Source organism: Nannobrachium achirus (genome assembly GCF_963921795.1).
Source record: "Nannobrachium achirus genome assembly, chromosome: 5".
Classification (NCBI taxonomy): Eukaryota; Metazoa; Chordata; class Actinopteri; order Myctophiformes; family Myctophidae; genus Nannobrachium; species Nannobrachium achirus.
In genome coordinates, this window is record NC_137814.1 from 46,527,439 (window position 1) to 46,552,345 (window position 24,907).

General features: G+C 42.2%; 2 protein-coding genes across 2 annotated transcripts; one reads left to right on the top strand and one right to left on the bottom strand.

The window, feature by feature from the left end:
• Nucleotides 1-762: 762 nt before the first annotated feature.
• On the bottom strand, nt 763-9,170 carry slc25a24l (solute carrier family 25 member 24, like; the record flags this gene model as incomplete). The annotated part of the gene is made up of 10 exons (XM_080725843.1): nt 763-938; nt 1,573-1,711; nt 1,794-1,961; nt 2,742-2,852; nt 4,470-4,607; nt 5,536-5,694; nt 7,761-7,872; nt 8,203-8,290; nt 8,784-8,910; nt 9,048-9,170. The coding sequence occupies 10 exons, from the start codon at nt 9,168-9,170 to the stop codon at nt 763-765; spliced, it is 1,341 nt and encodes a 446-aa protein (XP_080581969.1).
• Nucleotides 9,171-10,854: 1,684 nt separating this feature from the next.
• dnajb4 (DnaJ heat shock protein family (Hsp40) member B4) lies at nt 10,855-16,261 on the top strand (the record flags this gene model as incomplete). The annotated part of the gene is made up of 3 exons (XM_080725303.1): nt 10,855-11,065; nt 12,931-13,511; nt 16,031-16,261. The coding sequence occupies 3 exons, from the start codon at nt 10,855-10,857 to the stop codon at nt 16,259-16,261; spliced, it is 1,023 nt and encodes a 340-aa protein (XP_080581429.1).
• Nucleotides 16,262-24,907: the final 8,646 nt, after the last annotated feature.

The following is a 24,907-nucleotide window of genomic DNA, read 5'->3' on the forward strand; positions in this document are numbered from 1 at the left end:
TAGGCTGGTTGGTTCATCTGCAAAACCTGACTATGTCCCAATCCCAATAGCCCATATCAAGAGTACAGACAGACAGATCTTTAGGTCTGATCCTAAAGATAATTCATTTGTAATGTATCTGCATATATACTTTCTCATAGACCTACTGTATATGCACACTAAATGAAGAAAAGAAAAGCATACGTAATTCATAACAGCCTTTAATGGTGACTGGAAGAAGAAAATAGTTAACATAGGCAAACCAGCATATTTAAACTTGTACATGGTAGTCTATTGCATGTACTGCATGCATCAACCCCACTGTACCATTCCATGCTCTTGAGCATTTGTTTGATATAGCTTATACTATACATTGTATACTAATATCCACTAATACAATTGTTTAGTTTTGATTGTACTGTTTTTGCAGTAATGGACAGGGGTGGTTTCCCACATGTGATCAACTCAGTTTCATCTACTAAACCCACAAAAGTTATTGCTCTGTGCATGTGTTCTTGGTCAAAACTACTGGTTGCACTACTGCAGTGCAATGTAGTGACACAGTTTTCAACAGTGGAATTAAATTGGAAATGTGAGGCAAGCCCACACTTGACTATTTTCCCTCTGAAGAAGATGTGTGCCCTGCATTTCATGTCAATCTGTTAGACATTACATTTTAACATCTGGCAATCTTAATATTTATCTGACAACGTTGCAAGTTAATATTAGACTGACCCATGAGCAGGTACAGATTTGCATCTTGATGCATTGAGTTGTAAAATGTCATGAAAGTGTAATTTCTAGTTTTCTGGACAAAGTGGAGTTCAGCAGGGCACATGGAAGCGCCCTGACAAAGCTGGCTCCCATTCCGTTATAATATCCTCGAATTCCATGCCTTTCATAGATTCCAATAAGTCCTTGAAGTAAACTTGTGGTGGGAGGTGAAACTGAGCAGAAAGCTGAAAAACAAGAAAATTAAGATTGTAAAACACATATAGGCCTACTGTTAATTGTTCATCATTATAATGAAGAATAATGCATTTAATTTAGCAAAGCATCGTTCATAATATAGAATGAAGCTCAAAGTGTTTTACGAATGCTAGAGCAAATACAAATGGAAATGATTGTCTTTCATTTGTTTAACAGTAGTGATTTTGTTTTGCAGATACCAGGTAGAGTATAATTGCTATAGCATGACTATATGTTTTGCAGGGGAAGGCATCTCCTCACCTCCATCCATTCCAGCGTCCATTCACACTTCCATTAATACATTTCACCCTTTACACTCAGTCTGTGTTTTGGAGTGAGGTGATCGAATAGAATTGTGTACGGTATCGCCGCCCTGAATCAGTATTGTTGCCATCTTTAACATTAACATAAGAAGCAACTTGTTGAGGCGGGAGCCAGACTGGGGGGGGGTCTATTGTTTGTCAAGTAGCCTACTCCCAACAAGCCAAGGCAGCCAGGGAGAGATTCATAGCATTAATGAATGGCCAGAGAGTGGCTGTCCTGTGATACATAATAAAGGGTTCATTTCAAACCCTTGCAGTATGTAGACAATACACAGATATAACCAATTAATAGGGATGTTACCCTGGGCTTGTTGCTGGGTCCGAATCACTGCTAGAGGATAACTGGTCATCTGCCCACTGGCAAAGGCCACAAAACTGAAGAAAAAGAGTTTGGAGTCACTGCTGTAGGCCGGATCGCTCTTGGCCCAGTTCATGATAGACTGCAGACACACGTAATCAGTTAGTATCTCTGATGATTTCATCAAGTGCATGTGATGTTTTGAATGCAGATTTCTTCCTCACCTGATGAACGGCACACTCCACCCCTGCATAGGGGATCATACAGAGAATGCTAGGTTTGAACCCCCGGTAAAAGGAGGCTAAAGACTCATGTTTGTAAATTGATCGAGCAAACCCAACAACACCCATATAGACGCCAGCCGGCTGCAGATTAAGCCTCACCTTCAACACCTGTGAAAAAAGGTGAGAAAATAATCATTCGCATGTAATTTGATGTACTTTAAAGGTTATTTACAGGATAACAAAATAAACTATTCTAGAAAGATACAAAAGTGTTCCCCCTCTATGCATTCAGCATTTCAGCAGTGGTATCTTAAATGCCTATCCCTCTGATAATCTTCTACCCTCTAAAATGGTGGATATATTAGGAAGTTGTAGCAGTCTGAGATTGACAGGAGTCAAGGATTTTTTTTTTTTTTTTTTTTTTTTCAAAAACGGACCAAACTCAGGAAACTCGGGGTTGGCACCAGATGTGTTAAAAGGGGGGACATACAGTACACTGCCACCATTTTCCCCGTTCCTTTTTTCTCCTGCAAATATAGCTATTTGCATTTTATGTGTTTTAATGTGTTAATATTTTATGCTCTGGTGCTTAATTGAATACACAGGACCAGAAACAAGTCCCCAGGATGTTTTTGTGTTATCCTTTTAGCCCAATGCTTTATTTTACTGTACTGCCGTGCTGTTTACATTTTTGACTAATAAAGTATTCAAAGACATGTGACACCCGCTGTAAACAAATGGTTCATGCCTATCATCAAATTACAACTGACGATAGAGTTTCATCTGGGTAACATTTTACATGGTACAATTGGTTGTATTCCTGAAATATGAAACGATGTAAAGCATTTTAAATGAAAGACTTCAAATGTGTGTCATTGTTGCTAGTCAGTCCGTGGTCAACAATGATGTGGAACAAGTGAAGTCAGACCTGCTAATGTGCTCTGATACCTCTAAAGGGTAGAAGACAGCATGGGCCACTGCACCAGAGACACATCCCAGGCCAAAACGCTGCTGCACTGACAAGCTCTGCTGGGTGCTCTTCTGTGTGTATCCCTTCATCTGGACATGGTGGTGATAATAACAACAACAACAATAATTCTTGTTAACACAGTTACAAAATGCTTTAAACCACTTAAGCCATATACACTATGTGTTTATGATGAATATTGAAAATAGCCAGCGCTGTGAGCTTTTAGTTTATTTTATCTTTTTTAGAAATGTATATAACGACACGCTCAAAATATGGATGCTAAGTTCAGAGTGTTTAAAGTGGGTACCATCATTAATTCGGCTATTCGGTGCTGCCGAGATTTTGTGACTCGGCCAGCCGAATCAAAATAAATGTGGCTCTAAAAGTTATCCATCACCTCGAAGCAGGACAATGGTGACACAAGTCATATTGCGTAGCTCTTCTTGAGGGAAGAGGACAGAGAGTAAGCCTGTCTATCTGGAACATTTACTATTATTAAACAGTAAATGTTTGGTTCCATGTCCGTTGCTGTTTTGGTCTAATTTAGAGATTGGGAATGTTATGTCCGTAGTAGCGTTGAGCCATGTGGTATCAGTCACCATAAATGTGGCAAATGAAAACAAGTTCCACATGGTACACGATGTTAAGTGTTTCTTACTCAGGTGTCTATCTTATTCTTATTTAACAATAGTGCAAACTTGCTGCTTTATCAACTGCCATAACCATTCAATCTTAGGTTTTAGTTAAGCTTGCAGCAGCAGTGAAGAATGTTATTCAGAATATTTATTTTGTATTTCTTAAATTTTTATTTTGGATGCTGTGATGAAATAAAAGCAAGTGCTGGGAGTCAAACGTTACAGTCATTTTGTAATTAAAATATATACAATGCCCAACTAAAAGGTGCAAGTGAAAAGAAGACAACAACAGACTATATAAATGTAAATACAGTAAGTGTTTTTTGGAATAGAACTTCATCTAACCCAGAGGTAGGCTACCCTGTCTTTTCGATTGACCAGGAAATTACCATTCACACCGTTAGACAAAAACAATCACACTCAGATTTGGCGGTTTGAATGTGAAAAGGTTTCACTGAAACTAAATAATCATAGGGGAGTGGTCTAGCGCAAATTACCACCAATGGCCATGACTACTCAACATCTAATGGAAAATGTATTTGTCTCATTTGAAACAACTAGATCTATCTTTCTAATTTATTTATCTATCTTGATCTTGTGCTGAAAGTGAAGTATACGTACCATATTTCTTTGGCAGTGTGTAGATCTGCCACTATCATTTTAATAATTTGTGTTTTGATGGAACCTTTGCTAAATAAAATGAATTTAATAAATAAATCATACAGTATACTACTGTACTCTATTCTTTAGATATGTGGTGGGTGGCATTTCATATAGAGTGATTGAATAAATGGTAAATGGTGCATTTATATCGCGCCTTTATCCAAGGCGCTTTACATAGATTGAGTATTACATTCACCCATTCACACACACATGGCGGAGGAAACCATGTAAGGCTCCAACCTGCTCACCGGGAGCAACTAGGGGTTCAGAGTCTTGCTCAAGGACTCTTCGACACTAACTCTGGGGGAGCCCGGGATCGAACTGGGAACCCTTCGGGAACCCTCCGTGTTCGAATGATGGTATCTCTACCCCTGAGCCCTTGAACACCGGCATCACTGTCTGGCTCACCTGGGCATAGATAAGACACTGTAGTGTTGACTGAGGGGTCCCCTTTAATACATTGACAGTATTCCCGTGCCACATAGCTCGCACGCCACCCGCCTTCAGTTCTTGAAATCCCTGGAGCAGTGCCTTAGATCCACGAACCTACAGAAAATACATAACAGACATAAAAAAGTGTGCTCCTCAGAGGGGATACCTCCACATGGCTGGTTGCCTAGCCAGGGCTGGGGGCCTTGGGTTTTGGACATGAAGGTGCAAGCTGGGGGTGTAGCATTTGTTTGACATAATATGGTGCAACTTCACATGTTTGTGGCGCCCCCTATGGCCAGATGTAAGTGACAGTGCTGTTGTTTTGATTTTGTAACCCATTTTTCACCCTGTGCCAATTGCCTAAGCTGTAAACCTGGGCACTACTCTCCCTCTGCCAACCTGGGGAGAGCCCCGAACTGAGCTCATGCTTCCTTCAATGCATGAGGAATGAGCGGGCTGCTTCTTATCACCTGGGTAGTTTCCCCGGTAGGACGTAGCGCATGGAAGGAACATGTTATTCCAACCAGTTCCTTTCCACTCCATCAGGCTGTGGGGAGGCAGTATAGAGACCAGGACTACAGCATGTTTTTGAAAGGGTATACTCTAGGCCTAATAGGGACATTTGAGTAGCTCCCTCCCTGTGAGTGTGTGTGTGTGTGTGTGTGTGTGTGTGTGTGTGTGTGTGTGTGTGTGTGTGTGTGTGTGTGTGTGTGTGTGTGTGTGTGTGTGTGGCTGCTCAACAGCGCCACTTGGTCACCCAGCTGCATTACAGCTGTTCATGCTGCACCAGGACAGACACACAAAGTCAAGAGTAGGAAGCGGCTATCACCGCTCCAAAAAGCAGCATTAATTTACAGTGGTTGCACTTGGCAGACACAGCATCAAGCACATACACTGTAAAAGTCCTCTTAATTGTGAGAGTTAAAATCGCTGAGAGATTTTACTGTGTACCATTCCAGAGCTCTTAGTCAAGTGATGTTTAAGCCAGCATAACATTACATTATCTGACATTGATGAAAGGGCATCTGATTATGGATCTGACCTGTAACTGGATTTTAAGGCGGTCGATAGGAGCTGTGATAGTTCGGGACACGGCATCTGATAATCCTGCAGCCAAGACGAACCTCCTCCACATCCCTGAGCCTGACTCTGCATCAGGAAACTCTACGGGCATGGGGCGGCTCTCGCCAACATCAAAAACCTGCAACCAAAAAAAGTAAAAAAATCACACCCTGAGCGGTGGTCGTGGAGGCCATCCATCCATCCATCATCCATCTGTGTGTGTGTGTGTGTGTGTGTGTGTGTGTGTGTGTGTGTGTGTGTGTGTGTGTGTGTGTGTGTGTGTGTGTGTGTGTGTGTGTGTGTGTGTGTCTGGCCTGGCCTGAACAACAGCGCCCCTCCCTTAACATGTGTGGTCAAAAAAGGTACTGTAGGCTACAGACACGGACGGACGCAGACAGACATACCCACACACACGGCCACATATAGGAGCGTTGTGACCACCGCTCAAAAAGAGGTGGTGCCATAGTTTTGTACTTTTTCTGTTTTGTATGTGTCTATGAAGTTAACATTAGGCAAATTTGCAAATTATAACCCCACCCTGTGGGTGGGGCAAATTTGTATTGTTGGTTACTTTCTGAACATATAATCAACCCCTCCTCATACACCCAACACTGTGGATGTGACAAACTTCAGCTGGGTCACCTGGCAACCAGGAATACTTAATGAACTGGTGGGTGTGGCCACATAAAAACATAATTTTAACACTTTCTGTGAACTTTTTTGTGTGATTATCCTACAGTATAATCACCAGTAAGACGCCTTAAGCTAGCCTTACACCTAACAACTTGGAAAAGATTTCTCAGTCGTAATAAAATCGAGGCAAGTCGTCGCGCGCTCCCGTGATTCAGTCGTTACTCAATCGTTAAATGTAAGGTATCGGTCCGACTCGATTTTTACCCAGACTTGAGACCCCGATTCTGTTACGAGAATATCAAACTGGTTTGATATTTTCACAAATCGGGGCTGAGTCTGAATGAATACAAGGACGTAACAACCAAAACAGAATGCTTTGAGCCAAAACAAAAGCCAGTTCATACTCCAAGACGCTGAGCTGCCAGCCTGGTCGACTCGCTACTAGTAGCTGTTGGTTCGGCTACGGTAGCCCTTTATTTCACCGCGTATCATATATAATAGTACATTATTCCAAACATAAGAAGTTGATAATAAGTTGGTAGGATCAATCTGCGCCGGCTATGGAGAGGAGAGGAGAGAGATAGGGCTGAGGGAGGAGGGCAGAGCTCGGTGTGTGTGCATGCAGTCAGACGCAGTGATGGAAAAAGTACTCCATTACTTAAGTAAAAGTATCAATACTGCGATGCGACGCGTTGTGAGCTTGTAGATCGGCTTGATGTTTTATAATATTATAATTTATATCTGCAAAGAAACTAGTAACAAAAGTTTTCAAAGTAGTGTAGTGAAAGTACAATATTTTCCTCTGATGTAGTGGAGTAGAAGTAAAAGTACTGAAAACGGGAAATACTCAAGTAAAGTACAATTACCTCAATTGTACTTAAGTAAATGTACTTTCTACTTAGCTACTCTATACCACTCTCTCTCTCTGTGTGTGTGTGTGTGTGTGTGTGTGTGTGTGTGTGTGTGTGTGTGTGTGTGTGTGTGTGTGTGCGTGCGTGCGTGCGTGTGCATGCGTGCGTGCGTGCGTGTGTGTGTTGGAGTGGGAGCTAGTCAGAGGAATATGAACACATGGGCATGGCTATAATAGGCATATTTCAGTAAATAAAAGGTGCCTCTAAAAATCTTTAGAGGTCGCGCCATGTCTTGGCCATCTGGCCAGTGATGTATATCGGACCAGTTACCCATATGGAGACCCCTTGTACTCATAGATATTCACAGATATGGGCTTAATATTGATGACATCAGGGATCTCCATATATGGGCATAAAGGGATTTGTTCCTCTGGCATCACAGGGATCTCCATATCTCCATATATGGGCATAAAAGGGAGTTGGTTCCCCTGGCATAACAGAGATCTCCATATATGGACATAAAAGGGATTTGGTTCGCCTGACATCACAGTGATGTCAGAGCGTGATGTCAGAGCATGAGAGACAGAGCGGCAAACACAACCGTAAAAAAAGTGTACACAGGTTGCACACAGACAAGGACATGATGTGCCGTTTCTCATAGTAAACTGCAACCTTCGGTCGCAAATAATATAGGTCCCAGGCTACTACCAGCCATACTTACCAGACTGTGTTTCCACGAGGACACCAGCTCTCCAATGTTCTCTGCAGGGTTGAGGATGACATGATGCAGGAACTCTCCCCAGTCCACTGTCATGGAACTGTCCTGATCCATCCTAACAGTGAAAACAACAACACTTCCGTATATGGTGTGCTCAGTGGTGTCATAAATAGAATAGTCAAATATGAAAAAGGAACATTCAAATTGCAGACCTGTATCTTAGTATATGATATTTAGTCATGGGGATGGAACAGTGTTACAAGTGTATTTTGTAAAAAATTAAACATTTAAAGCACTCATATGATAGTGTGTAGCTGTGTGCTATGCATTGCAATGTCAGGGTCAAATAAGAAACACATACAGCAACTACACTGTTATTACTACTTCAAATGTGATACTCTTTTATTTTATGAAGGAAGGGTGGTGGCGGGCAAGAAATTCTTACATTTGTATTATTCTTTTTGCATTGGGCCTGGATAAGACAACTCCTAACTCCTTAAACAAACAAATGATCTCCTCCAAATCAATCGACCCTGATCAGAGAAGAGATGATAGGATTACACATAGATATTATTTGATGTGATAGTTGGAGAATTACTGAATGCATAATAATATGCATTGAGTATGAATCCTGCATACAGTATTTATGCAGCATTGATTGGAGTGTTCTATAAGAAGTGAGAGGAAGTGAATTAAGGTTGTTAAGGATTAACAACCTTCTGGATTATGGATTAACAGGTCCATAAACAAACTTCAAATGTGACTGCCTCCTCTTTTTTTCTAGGCCAAAAACCTTGAGACAATATCTAGGATTAGGCAATTATAATTTAGGCCTATTTGGTCGACGTTTATATAGCAGCATTGCTCTCATTGTAGGCTAGTATATAACTCGACATGTGTTTAAAGGACACCACCAATTTGAGAGGCCATAGGCCCTGCCAGGCTGCTTGCACAGTGCACACTGTGCTTCTGGAATGCTACGAGTCCGACATCAGATCAGAATACAAATGACCCCTTAGGCTTTACCGCAATGGTCCCTGTCGATTTCATCAAAGTGGATTTTCCATTTCTTCTCCTTGTCCATCATATAATTGAGGAACTCGTTATAATCCAGTCGTCCATCGTTGTTCAGGTCATAGCTATTAACAACATTCTGGAAGGGGAAAAAAAGTGAACAACATCATGAATTAGCCTACCTTCAAAGTTTGTCCATGAATTAATTTAGTCATGGCTTTGGAGACGTCAACCATGCATACAAAATAACGAGTTAATAAACATAATTAGTCATACTTGAACCTTCTCGTCGATTACGAGGATGCCCGTTTTTTTCATCTCACTGTGAAGTTCTGCGACTGATATGTAGCCATCCTTGTCTTTGTCTAGTTTGACGAATAAACTACGAAATTGATCCATAATTCAAACAAGGGTAGGCCTACACTTGTGCATGTGTAGGCTATTTGCCCCAGATAAAGTGTAAACGGTTTAACAAATGATGAACTGTTGATGTCTAAATATCCCTGCTATGCTGCACGATGGAGCTGAGTCACACAGTGCTCAGTGCACTGCAGTAAATGGATAGGCTGTTATCACATCTGCAGGTGCGGTAACTTCCACTGCTCAACTGCAGATGGCGCCATGCCTCAAGTCTACCAATTCAAACTTTTTCATGTGGGACACCCAAATTGAATGACACATACAAGCCCGCGGGGGGCCGGGGCCCACATTTGAAAATATACGCCAGGGACCCCCATAAGAGAAGATTTTTGAGGCTCCGCTCTAGCAGTGAATCTACGGACCCCATTTATTTCTATCTCTGGGACCCCAATTTATAGGCCTATTCGCTCTCTTGTAATTTGTCAATTCAATGTTAATTTAACTATGAGAGAGTTACAGATTAGGGCCCATTTGGTTCCTATAGCTGAGACCCCCTGGAACTCCCTCAAGGACCCCTTGTGGTCCCGGGCCCCACTTTGAGAACCACTGGTCTATAGTGCATGTTAACAGAATCAGTTACATTTGATTTGAACCCAAAATGTTGATAAATTAAACAAAAAAAATATACACTAGCTATATAAACAAAATACTAGGCCTATTATAGCCTACATACCTTGTAGCAAGTATTTCACTACCAAAGACAGGGTATTTTTAAACCATTATGTAATCTGTATTTTTAACTGTTGAGGCCTATACTGTCTTTGGCGACTGTAAAATAAAGGTCTTATCTTATGATCTTGTCTATAGGAACAGTCTGGAATCCGGATACTGGACACACACACACACACACACACACACACACACACACACACACACACACACACACACACACACACACACACACACACACACACACACACGCACACACACACACACACACACACACACACACACACACACACACACACACACACACACACACACACACACACACACGACACACACACACACACACACACACACACACACACACACACACACACACACACACACCCTGCCTCTCCATCTGTGTGTCTCTGTTTGGTATGGTGGTTTGGTTTGGCTACAGGCTACTGATGATCTCTCATGTCAGATTGTTAAACGCTTCAGTTCAATCTGACTGTCAGATTGAACTGAAGCGTTTAACAACCAGAGCAGGAGGGCTCCTCCTACTAAACTGGAGGAGACCAGTCCACTGAGTCCAGGAGTAGACCCGTATGTTTGCACCTCTGTGCGTTTAAGAGAGTCCAGTATGGTAAATGACGTGTCTCAGCATTGGTCTTTCTAGAAAGAGCGTCTGAATAGCAGTGTGGGTCCAACAACAGCGTCAACAGGACGCAGGGGAGGAGGAGGAGGAGGGCGCAATGTCTATTTAAAGAGGGTCCTACTAGTCACGGATAAATAACTGTCTGCGCGTTGAATAACGGTCTCTAAACGCTCATCACCGCTGCTCTTCATCGGTAGCTGTTATTGATAATCAGTCTACTAGATCATTTGACGCCATATCACATCTTCATTTTGTGTGTTTGAAGTTGAACTGACAGCGCCCAGACAGGATCTGCCTGAAGCCGCTGTTCTTCAACGCCGACCGACCGGGGGTCGCTTTGGGCTTTTTGGGGGGAAAATGGGGAAAGATTACTATAAAATATTGGGTATTTCTAAAGGTGCCGCGGACGAGGACATTAAAAAGGCCTACAAAAAGCAAGCGTTGAAATGGCATCCGGATAAAAACAAGGCGGCCAACGCCGAGGAGAAATTTAAAGAAATCGCCGAGGCGTACGACGTCCTCAGCGATCAGAAGAAACGGGACATTTATGATCAGTACGGAGAGGAAGGTAGGCTAATGTAACAAACACATCATTTATTACTATAAGTTTGGCTAACAAACATGGGTTTAATATGGTTAACCCGTTATAGGGTGTCAGTCAGGTTAAATCAGTGCTGGTAGAGTTGCAGATGCTGTCTTTAAAAGTCCCACAGGGAACGAACGAGGGGCACATATCACATATGACATGTCCCCTAATATCAAGCATTGCCAGACGACAACGTTATAGACTATTTTAGTCACTATATTCTTGACTGTCATAGTGTAAGAATCAGCACTGTGCTATAATTGTGGTCAGAAATAGAAGGTGGGCTATCAGTATAGAACTGGGCCCATTTTCTGGGAGAACTGCATGGTGCCATTCGGGGTGAACTGGGCTCATTCACCGTTTAATACATTTTAAAACTCATGACAATGATGAACAATGAGGGCTGCTGATGTGCCTAATTATGAGGCACAGTTGCAGATCTGCATTTTCCCATGATTTCTAAAACATAATGCATAGGCCTACCGCAGTTATACTTAAATGGTTTCCTGTGGAAATAAGCTTAGTCTTTTCTAGGATCTCCTTTTAGTAGACCTTGTACCCGTGAACTTTACCGTCATGAAACTGTACCTTTTCCTATGCAAACTTCTAATAAAGTCTTCAATCAATCAAAAAATGTCAATAAGCCTAGAAGACTGACTGACTGACTGACTGACTGACTGACTGACTGACTGACTGACTCTGACTGACTGCAGGATTTGCACATTTCATATCAAAATAGCCTACATCACTGGAATAATTTGTGATTTGATGTGGTTGATGTTGTATGTGTGGTATATTTAACAAATACTTTACCAAACAAATGGTGAATGTGACACACAAAATGTCATTTCAATCATAACATTATACAAAATACATAAAATCTCTGATTCTGGTGTATAATACAATAATTAAACGTAATGCTTAAGGCAAATATATATAGGCCTATATGCATAAGGACCACTTTGCAAAAGTGCCCAGCTCAGCTCTCTTGCAATTGAAATTGATATGGCCACCATTCTGCTGCAATAAGGCCAACAAGCACAGTGATGTTGCAGGCTAATCTGCTGTACAATGAAAGAACAGTATAATCTTAAAACATACATCTTCTGAATACTGGATGATGTAGGTGGTGGTAACTACTGTATATGACTATATGAGTGTGTGCATGACATGTGTGTTGGCGGTGGGGGGGCACTAAGCGTGGCATGTATTGCACTGCGCTAACTTAGTGCAGTGGTTTTCAACACTGAATTTGGGTCTGGGAACCACCAGTATGTGAGGCGGTCCCAGGAGATGCCCATTTCACATGTACAAGTAAATACAGCTAGGGAACATACAAGAATGGCTATTTTATTTTTTTCAGTTCAGTTTTAGTGTTATCTCTATTACATTACAGTAAAGGAATTGTGTACCAAATGACAAACCACATCGCAGTGCGCTGGTTCCCAAGCTGTATATGTCGTACAATATAATGTGTGGTTATTTGCACTTTTTAAAGTTACAAAGTTACAAGCTATATTTTCACAATATTTATCTGTGGAGTGGAATCAAGTCAAACTAAATGTAATGCCTACAATTCCAAGTGCTTGTCATGGTGGGGACTAAGTACCCAGTTCAAATATGATTATTTTGGAGGTGTTGCAGCCTGAAAAGTTCAGGCCCAAATCATGTCTAACAATATACTTTTTCCTTAGATTGGGGTCCCAGAAATAATATAAAATGTTTTATAAAATTGGGTGTTGAGAATCACAGGCTTGGTGTAGCCAATGGTGCAGTCTAGTGAGGACATTGTAATACGTTTAGTGATAACACTTAACACTGACGACAACATTTCTGTTGACCACCAGGTCTCAAGGGAGGAAATGGACCCACAGCCGACGGACAAGGTAGCAACTTCACCTACACCTTCCACGGAGACCCCCACGCCACGTTCGCCACCTTTTTCGGGGGCGCCAATCCCTTCGAGATGTTCTTCGGGCGCAAGGCCAACGGGCGCGACGACGAGGACATGGAGGTGGACGGCAACGATCCCTTTGGCACCTTTACGAGTTTTAACCTGAACGGGTTCCCCCGGGACCGCCACGTGGGCGTCGGCGGGCAACCGCGGCGGAAGCAAGACCCGGCGATACACCACGAACTGAGGGTCTCCCTGGAGGAGGTCTTCCACGGCTGCACCAAGAGGATGAAAATCTCCCGCAAAAGGCTCAACCCGGATGGCAGGACCATGCGCACAGAGGACAAGATCCTCACTATTGAGATCAAACGGGGATGGAAGGAAGGCACCAAGATCACGTTCCCGCGCGAGGGCGACGAGTCGCCCGGCACCATCCCCGCCGACATCGTTTTCGTCATCAAGGACAAACCACATGCACATTTTAGGCGAGATGGGTCTAACATTGTATATCCTGTGCGCATAAGTTTACGACAGGTGAGTGTCTCTTTGAGTTTGCACCACATCTGTGTAAAATCCCTATGGAGCTATGATCTATCTGCAGAGTGAGCAGAGAACTCCTTATTTCAATGAAACTTGGGGCATGATGGCGCAGTCTGTAGCGCTGTCGCCTCACAGCTAAAAGGTCCCTGGTTCAATTCCCACGGGGGACGCTGTGGGCGTGTTCTCTCCTCAGCCTCATCGGTGACCATACCCTAGGTGGGATTGGCGAAAGGGCCATTCTGTGGGGGGTTTGCATGTTCTCCATGTGTCCCCTAGGGTAGGTACCCTCACAAAAAAAGAAAGGAACTGGTTGGAATAACATGTTCCTTCCAAGCGGGGGGCTGTAGCTCAGGAGGTAGAGCAGGTTGGCCAATGATCCGTGGGTCGGCGGTTCGTCATTCAAATCCCAGCTCCTCCTTTCAACATGTCGAAGTGTCCTTGGGCAAGACACTGAACCCCTAGTTGCTCCCGGTGTGCTGGTTGGTTCCTTGCATGGTTTCCTCCACCATCGGTGTATGAATGTGTGTGTGAATGTAATGCACGCCTTGGATAAATGCACCATTTACCATTTACCAAGTGCTATGTCCTTCCGGGTAAACTCCCCCCTGTCAGGTGATAAGATGCGGCCTGCTCACTCCTCATGGATTGAAGGAAGCATGAGCTCAGTTTGGGGCCCTCCCCAGGTTGGCAGAGGGAGCGTAGCGCCCAGGATTACAGTTGAGTTTAGGCATTGGCACTGGGTGAAAAATGGGTTACAAAATCGTGGGATGAAAGTTGATTACTGCACAAGTACACCCTCCTTCCGGGTTTGGTAATAAACTTGATGTCAATTGTGTCATCATACAGCAATATTTCAAGTGAGCGAGCTTGTGCATAAAGCCTTTTAGTTCGAGTCACCCAGATGTGGGCCCAGGTTTGCAGTACCAGAGCTTCAAAAATTCCTCCCGATCCTGGGTAAATTCCCAAAGTTGTGTACTTATCATCCGCAATAAATGAATAGCCTTGGCTAATGATCTTTATATACATACTTAAATATATCATTGACCGGTGTCGCACAGGGGTCTCTACTAAATCTCTTAGCCAAAATGTGAAAACAGACAATCTACAAGCTCACAGTAGGGATGCTAGGGTTCATGGTGTTAATTCATTTGGTTGAAAGGATGTTTTAACGTTCAACATGGATGCATGCATACGATCAATCAACCTCCCTGAGAAAAAAAAAATTATCAGTTGAACCACAGGCCTACAGATTAAATACACAAAACCTTGGACATGTTATAATTATATCATATCAGTTTGGAATCTTTGGCAGCAGCAACACCGAAGGCAGTGAGAGAGAGAGGGCTGCCCACGCACATGCACACTCACACTAACAGCGAGATTTACTTACCGTATATGGCTTCTCATGCTCTGCTCAGTGTTTGGGCTTGGTTCTCATAGCCTCAATGTCCAAATATTTTGATTGTTGCATGAGAGCGACATTAGGCTTGCCACCGATGATGTCATGGATAATGATATGAAAACATTGATTCAGTTGGAAATGAAATAACATCATTAGGCTACCAATCCTACAAGGCACCATGGTTTCTGTCAAAGGTCTAATCAATCAGTCTTTTAAGCGGTTACACCCCGCCACTCCGACATGTCTCCTTTCCGACGTCACCAATCCGGGGACTGCCCATAAGTCCGAAGGTTCATTAGTCCGAAGGTTCATTAGTCTGAATTTAGTTAGGGTTACTGAGGTTAAGGTTAGGGTTAGGGTTAGAGTTAGGCATAGTATTCTTAACAAATTTGGATTAATGAACCTTCGGACTAATGAACCTTCGGACCAATGCCATGGCACCTCCATTCCGACACTAACCCTATCTCTAACCCTTACCCTAAACTTAACCCCTATGGAAGTGTCGCCACTCCGACAATAAGAAGTCAATTTCGGAGTGGCGACATGTCGGAATGGAGAGCGACACCCCTTTTAAGCATACTAAACATGTTTTCACAGACTGAAATTCCAGACTGAAAGTTCTGCGACGCCTTGCTGACTTCCACATTCATTTTTTTTTGTTATCAAATATTTTTATTTTCCATAATCAAAAGAAAAATGCAATTAACAGACAAACAACACAAACAATAGTAAAACAAGAAAAGGAAAAGAAAACCCACCCACCCCCTTTCCCCGGACCAACACGGAATGTACAATAGTGCATGCCTGTGCTAGGCTGTTACCACTATATAGTGATTTCTTGAATCATAGCCTTAAGCTTATCTGCAATGTCCGACCACATATTAATGTTTTCTTCTTTTGCTCCGTGTAACCTTGCTATCGACTGCTCTAAATATACTATATCTAGAAAGGTTAAGGCCCACTGGCGAAACGTTAACGTATGAGGAGGTTTCCACCGCGTAGCTACCATCTTCTTCGCCGCCGTTACACCAGCAAAGAAGATGCGCTTGCGTATATTGTTTAGTTGCAACTGTGAGACGTCATTTTGACTTCCACATTCATGTCATTGCAGTCGCTGTGTGGATGTTCAGTCACCGTGTCAACGATAGACGGGAAGACGTGCAACATGAAGATCACGGATGTCATCAAACCAGGCATGAGAAAGACTGTCGCCGGACAGGGTCTCCCCTTGCCCAAGAACCCAGAGCAGAGAGGAGATCTTGTGGTAGAGTTTGACGTGAACTTTCCAGAATCACTCCCAAGTAACGCCAAGGATGTGCTGAAACGGCATTTACCTACTTAGGATGGAGGACAGGGACAGGGACATGTCAAAGGGTGATATTCGCATGCCAGCGCTCACTCTATCTAACACATACACTCGCACACGTACACACACATGCGCGAGTGCACATACAAACATATACACAGACAAACGCGCGCACACACACGCACACACACACACACACACACACACACACACATAGGGCTGTCACGATTATGACATTTTACATGACGATTAATTGTCACTCAAATAATTGCGATTAACACTTAGAAAAGAACATCGATAGTAGAAATAGCCGATCTACAAGCTCACAACACGTCGCGATGCGACGCGTTGTGAGCTTGTAGATCTACTATTTCCACTATTTTTGACTTTTGAAAAAATATATGAAAAATTTTCAACATGGAAACGATTATGACGATTATGAAAAATAATCGCGATTATGTCAAATAATCACGATTAGACGATTATGTAATAATTGTGACAGCCCTACACACACACACACACACACACACGCACGCACACACACACACACACACACACACACACACACACACACACACACACACACACACACACACACACACACACACACACACACACACACACACACACACACACACACACACACACAGTACAGTACAGTACACTCACATGGACAATGCTTACAATTCACAGACAAACACCCTTCAAATGAATGTGCAATTTATATTTTCTATCTATTTGGTGTTTTTATATACCGTGCATGCCACCAAGTGGATAATAGTGCAAGTAAAAGAGGTTGTTCATATCTGAAAGTAAATATTTTATGTGCCACTTTCACTTTATCTTTCTGATTTGTTGTTTGTTGGTTCATTTGTGTTGGGATTTTGACATTTGTTAGTTTATATTGTATGATGTGAAAGGCAATCTTGAGTCAGTCAAAAGATTTAGTGGTTAAAACGTTGTGTGACTCCTATGAAGCTAAGAATTATACTGTGCAAAATCACGCATTCTCATACTTTCTCCTTCTATACTTACCATTAAGAGGCACTCTTTGTCAATGAAATGTCATTTGTAAAATAATTTGTGTTTTAAGTTTATTTTCACATGAAAAGATACATGTTTATAATATTATGTAGAAATGTTAAAGGGAGAGTGAACTGTAGGTATAAGAGATTTTGTAACAAAAGTTCTAAAATGTACGCTAAAGGATATTCATCTGGAATGAACATGTACATTCTATAAAACTATTAAACTTGAATTTAGAAATCGGTCAATTTAAATTCTTCAATCTACAACAGCAGAGAACGTTTAGCCGTTAAATGTGCATGTCTTCACTTGCAGGCCAGATGTACAGAAATCAGATGAAATATATTTTGATTACATTTCCTAATGTTTAAAGATATTGATGGCATGAATGCAAGTGTGTAAATATAGCCGTCTCAGCTGCTAGCTATTAGCTGCCAACACAAAGACCTTTGGGTTTCCCACCAGGGGATGACATGTCAATCATCATGGTCCAGGATCCCAAATAGAGCCATGTCAATGTCAGCAGAGGTTGCCGTCTGTGCCAGTAGACCCTATTCACAGCGGATGGGTTAAGAAAATAACATTCTTTTATCTAGGTGTTACTGCGAGCCATCATGGGAAGCTCCTGTGCAGCCAACTTTATGCTAGCACACAAAACCGAGATTATTTTCTACTGGCTTTATATAACTAAGAAGACACTACTGGATTTTTAGCAATAAGATAACTTTTGTATTTTTTTTTATATTTATTTGGCTTTTTGTATGCCTTTAATGATAGTGAAGAATAGACAGACAGAGAGAGATGGGGAGTGACACACAGCAAAGGCCATCGGGATCGGGAGTCAAACCCTGGGTGCCCGGACCACTACACTAGCCGCCCGGGCCATAAGATTACACTTTAACCTTCAATAAATTGGTCACTGTTGCAAAACGTAATAGAGTAATTGGTGAGCCAAAAGAGGCCAGCCCTCACTCTGGGCCTGGGTGCAGTCGTACCATTTGTGTCCCTAGGTGATAAGTTGTACCCACAATCCAGTAAACCCAACCATAATCTCTCAAGAACAGACTCTGATGCTACGCAAGAGGAAAGGGATTCTTTTTTACGATAGCCAGATTGGCCTAACCATAATCTAAACCCTGACCCAAAACTAAAGGCAATAGCATGCAACCTCCCAATACTCAGAACGCACACAGTAGAGCCAAAATCCTTTGTGAATGCTGTTTGCCTTTAGTCACCCATATTCGCAGATAGATAATCAGAGCACACTACTGTGCTTGTGTTGTGAGTCAGAGCGATGGAGGAGAGGTGTGAGAGCGTGTTAATGTGATGCTGGTAACTGGCTGCACGGTGGTCTGGTGTGGTGAATGCATAGAATGGCAGCCATGAGAATCACACCTGACCTGTCTGTTTCAAAGAGAAGGAGCTTGATGTAAGCTTCAGTCTTGAGAACAGGGGGAGGAAGGTGGGAGAAATGTTATGTCCTGGCCTGGGATAGAGTGGGTGGTGAAGTGTGGGTGGATTCAGTGAATTCTGCTACAGTACAGTGAGAGTGGGAGGCTTGCAGTCGTTCAGTTACAGAGCCCCCTTGCCAAAGAATGCTCCCCAACTCTCTAGAAATAAGAGAACCTTTCTCTACTTCCACCTATAACAACCCCCAATCCAGGCTGATTGATTGATTTGATTGATTGAATACTTCATTAGAAGTTTGCATAGGAAAGGTACAGGACAGTACAATGATAAAGACCGCAAGAAAGCTTTTGGGCTTGTTTAAATTGGGGTCCAACATCACTTGCGATTGTGTGCCAATACATTTGTGTGCATTGCCTGTTGGTACTCAAAGGGAGCCAGAGGGCTATTTAAAGGATGTTGTAGTTTGTTTTCCAGTTCAGGTTAAAAACTACAGACGGGTAAAAACATGGCAGCCTGCATAAGATTAACCGTACAGTACATTGTGATGTATGCAACACAGCTGCAGCAAATCAAATTAATAACAGGAATGTAAGATTTGTGTGTGTGAAATTCCAAGCATTGCCATTACTTTTACTTACAATCTTAGTATGGGCCATGCGTCATGACCAAAAGCTTCACTTTTCTTTTGTGCAAAGGTTAACAAAAAGCAGGTTCACTTTGCTGGCAAAAGATTATTGGACCGAGAACAATAGCGTGTTTCCTATAGCAACCACACTAATTAAAGAGGAACATATTAATAATCCTCCCAGTGTCTGGGTGAGGCAGTATGGAATAAATGATTTACTATGACCAGACTCCTTCCTCTGAGTTTCACTGGACAAACCCCAAGTTTAAAGGACTCATATTATATCAGGCAACCAGCATATCATGTTCCTGTCGGTCACATTACCTCCCCATCCCCATGTCAGCCTTGCCAAGATGTTGCAGCCCTGAGTTGTCAAGCCGGATTTGAACATTTTCTGGCACGGTATAAAAGGTCACTTCCCTCCGTTGGTGCAATCACAGAATGGCCAGCCCGCCACATGGAGTCAAAACACAGCTGCCTCAGATACATATACAGTAATGGCACCAAAGGGAGAAGAGGGCATAACTTAAATACAGACGGAACTCCCCCAATGATGGCTGCATTTAGCATGGTGACTCAGTGCTACATCATGTCCACTTTTAGAGGAAGGAAAAAACACCTTTATTTTTAAGTCTAGCTCACTTTCCAGGCTTTGACTGATAATAGTTATAGATAGATTATACAATGTCAATTTTGTAATCACTGGCAGGCCAAAAGCAGGATATTGTGTGTGTGTGTGTGTGTGTGTGTGTGTGTGTGTGTGTGTGTGTGTGTGTGTGTGTGTGTGTGTGTGTGTGTGTGTGTGTGTGTGTGTGTGTGTCTGTATGTCCAAACTAATTGGCAGATCAGCATCACATTTATTGTGCACACTGCTAGCAGACCAATCAATTCTCTAATATTTGTCAAACCAGTCAACCAAAACTGTTTTTTAGTAGTACAACAGCAATACATTGACATTAGCTTGAATCAGAAGTATTTGAGCCTATGCCAGACTCTGATCAAAAGGTGGATGCTGGGGTGGAGGAGGTAGCTAAGCAGCAGTGAATAGTGAATGCAAGCCGTATTTAAAGCAGCCTCCCTTACTGAGCGATTGGATTAGACAGAGGGATGTTAATGATTAGCAGATCTGTGAATGAGGAGCAGGAAAGGATCTGACTGACAGCCGATTACAGCTGAGGCGGGCGAGACTCACTTGTCCTGCATGAACTAACGCTATGCTTCATACACAGAACAAAATAGACAGAACAAAACAAAAAAGAAACAATTACCGTACAACAAAAAAATCCTATAACAACTACCCATGCCCAGAGGGAGTGGAATAGATTAATGAACAGAATACAAGCAAATAAGAAATAGAGAGAAGAAGAAGGGGGGTTATTAAAATAATAATAATAATATTAAAGACAGTTAGAGTGAGAGCACGATAGAGACAGACGCAGCTTGACGTTACTGTGTAATGATTATTATAGGGGCATGCCTCCATGGTGTAGGTTTGCACTCATATGTCTGTGAAGACATATGTGCATGTGTTTACATGAGTGTAATGCATCTGCCCTGCATCTGTTCAGATCCTGTTCTACTGAATATCATCCATGAAACTGTCATAAAGATGTTGGGGGGACTCTGCCCCACATCAAAACGGAGGTGTACAAAGCTAAAGATGCTTTCACACAGGAACATATATATATACTGTGTTGACAGTCAGACAATAAGAGCACAGTAAGGAATAACTAGTAAGACGTCTCAGGGCGACAAGCGACCTCGCCCTAAAGGGCGAGGTCGCGCCATGTCTTGGCCATCTGGCCAGTGATGTATATGGGACCAGTTACCCATATATGGGTTGCATATGGAGACCCCTGGTACCCATATATAGAGATCCATACTGTATATGGAGATAAACATGCTTACTCGGTTATTCGTTATGTGAAAGTCCTATGACGTCTATGACATCTGACATAATGCATACAATCCCTTTTATGCCCATATATGGAGATCCCAGTCTGTCGAACCAGGCAGATATGGGCTGTCTTGGCCATCTGTCTTGGCCATATATGGATTCTGTTAGTGTGTTATGTGGTCGATGTGGCCTCCAAATATGGGCATTCCCATATGAAGTCCTGTTAGATACATACAGGCTTAATATTGATGACATCAGGGAACTCCATATATGGACATACAAGGGATTCTGTTAGTGTGGTTCCCCTGACATCACAGTGAAGTCAGAGCATGATGTCAGAGCGGAATAACCAATTCTGTTAGAGTGGTTCCCCTGACATCACAGTGACATCAGAGCATGATGTCAAAGTGGCAAACCCATAGACAATACAAAAGTGTACACGTCCAGATGGAGTCAGCATGTGCCATTTCACATACGAAAATGCGACCCTTTTTTTAACCCAATTGATCCTCCTGTAAGTGAATACATTCTAAGCTGATAAATGGGTAGTTTCTCCTGATTGAATGACAATTTGCAAACCACCTGCAAATGTATTTTCTGTTCATTAACCTGCTTCAGAACAAACACTCTATAGCATACATGGGCAACTGGCGGCCCGGGGGCCACATGCGGCCCCCACCTTCACTTAATGCGGCCCGCAGGTTAATACCAGACTACTGATATAATATTGATTTCAGCTGTTACAATTCCAAACATGACCTGCTTTAATTCCATCAGTCTATATTAGAAGCTTAATGACTAGTAAAGCAGTATTAAAATGTATTTTTGTCCAATGTAGGTATTTGTATTTAGGTTCAAAAAGTTAACATGAGTATATAACTAAATGCATTTATTTGAAATGAAATCAAAATGTTACATTTCAGGATTCCAATTAAAAAATAACAAAAAATTAAGGGGCACGGTGGCGCAGTCAGTAGTGCTGTCGCCTCACAGCTAGAAGGTCCTGGGTTCGATTCCCGCCGGGGGACACTGTGGGTGCTGGGGGCGTGTTCCCTCCTCTGCGTCATCAGTGCCCACACCCTAGGTGGGGTTGGCAAAAGGGCCTTTCTGTGTGGAGTTTGCATGTTCTCCCCGTGTCTCGTAGGGTAGATACCCTCACAAAAACATGCAGTAATCCTGGTCTCTATAAAGCCTCCCCCTGGCCAGCCGGGGCGCCTGATGGAGGGGAATGGAACTGGTTGGAATAACGTGTTCCTTCCACGCGCTATGTCCAACCGGGGAAGCTCCCCCTGTCAGGTGATAAGAAGCGGCCTGCTCACTCCTCATGCATTGAAGGAAGCATGAGCTCAGTTCGGGGCCCTCCCCAGGTTGGCAGAGGGAGAGTAGAGCCCAGGATCACAGCTTAGGCAATTGGCACCGGGTGAAAAAATGGGTTACAAAAATCGTGGGATAAAAATTTAGAAAATAACAAAAAATTATTCAGGATTCCAAAAGAAGCAAAATTAGATCTACAAGCTCAAAACGCAGTATGAGATACTAGAATGACAAAGTAGGACGTAGCAATATGCAATGTGGCCCTCTGGAGTGAAGGTGGAAATATAGTGGCCCTCGCCATCATCAAAGTTGCCCACCCCTGCTCTATAGCAATGATTGTTAGAATATAGAGCTTTAACACTAACAAAAAACGTTTCATCAAAACATAACACATAGGCCTATCACATAAAACATATCATATATTCACATTAATGTCCCGCAATGGTTATGAGATTATACATTATACAACACATTCAAATTAAAGTTCAATTAATTATATTATATTTAATTCTCTTATCAGGATAACTGTCATTCTTGATCATGGAGAAACACTCCAGATGATGCACTGGATCTCTGTACCAAATTGCTCACATGCTCCACCTTGTGATGCTGATGGAATATTGCATGATGACGATTTTACATCACTTGCTGAATGAGTGGGCTGGTATGGTGTGATGAAGATTAACTCAAGTATGAACCTTCAATTATAGGTGGTATGAACAGCCGAGACAACTTCGTTCAGTAAGTGTTTGGGAGAAGCATTTTGCATTTAACTTGTGAGTATGAAAACAAAAGTTGTGTAATGGATAATGTCATGTTTTCTAAGTGGAGACAATCAGGCATAATCAATTTAGGCATTTAGCAAATGCTCTTATCCAGGGCGAACCATAAGGGTCACATTTTAAAAGTGAAGGTTTCTTTTTTTACTGTTTACTTCTACAAGGTAGGCTAGTAAAACTTTAGGGCATCATGTGCTATGATTTCTCTCTTAAATACTCTTCATATATGTTTATATATTTGTGTATACAGTAGCCTATATTTACTATGTGTACAATACCTACCCTTGCATGCGTGTATGTGGATAGTTTTAATTTGATCATGGAAGGCTGTTTTATACACAGAAGCGTAGTGTCAAATTATCTCCTGCAGGTGGTAGTGTTGCATTGCTATTTAGATTTTAATTTTCACTCTCCTATTTTTGATTGAAAATGTAATTAACTAGTAGCAATAAATGTATAATGTAGAGAAAAAGTTTTCTCATTTCTGGTGATAAGCTTAGACATCCTTTCTAAGACCAGTTACAAATTGCAGACTGCATGGTGCTCTTTTTTGGGAGTTTTGAATTAGGGTAAGGACTGGAGTCACACTTATTCATGGCTGTTGGTAGGGCATTCTAGCCTAGTAAAAGGGAAGTCCACATTTTGGTAGCGTATCAGTAGAACAAATGTAACCCCGTGTTTCTGCCCAATCTGGGTTGAACGAGATCAGTGGAGCTCCCTCTGGTGTTGTGCCAGTGTGTGTCTCTCATGTTATTGAAGTAGTTGCAGGTACATGGGTATCCCTGATCCCTTGAGTATCTTGAAGACCAGGCCCATTGCAAGTTGCTGTACTCTGTCCTAGGCCTGAGCCATCCCACCCTAGCATCATGAGCAGGGGTTAGGTGAGTTCTAGGTGTGAGGCCAAGAAGTAACCTGACCAGTTTGTTTTGAGAGGGCTGAAGCTTTGTTTTTAATGCCTTTGTGGTGCTAGAGTGCCATGAGGTGCATACATATTAGTAAAATTACATTGGATTGGAGTGCTCTCCAGCTAGTCCTCAGTGTATTCCTACTGACCCCAATGTAAACCATTGTGCTTTTCTTGGGTTTAAATCCTATTAGTCGACCTTGTATCTGAACTGTGCTGTCCTGTGCTGTGCTTTTCCTATGCAAACTTGAATGAATATGAAGGAATAGTTTATTTCGACACTCCTTGTTCAATGAGACATTAAAGTAATCTTTTCTTTTAGCCTGTTCAAAAAGCTATAGGCAGAAGCTTGATGCTTACTTCTAAAGTATTAATTCAATCAATTCAATTCAATTCATTCAATCAATCAATCAATCAATCAATCAATCAAACAATCCAATGAGAAGATCCTACCTAAATAATGTGCTGCCATTACATCGTCATACTCTGCACTTGAGTGGAGTGCATCCTATACCAAACAACTAACTGCACTGCTGTAATTGTGCCAGAAAAAGAAAGAAAAGTGTGAAACCAGTCTGAAGTAGACTACTTGACTTCAGAGAGGTCAACAGTTAGTTTGGTATATGTACTCCAGTGCATGTAATGAGAATGTTATACTGCTCCAAAATAAGTGCATATGGGGTAAACCAACAAACAATTCACCAAATAGACTAATGAATAACATAAA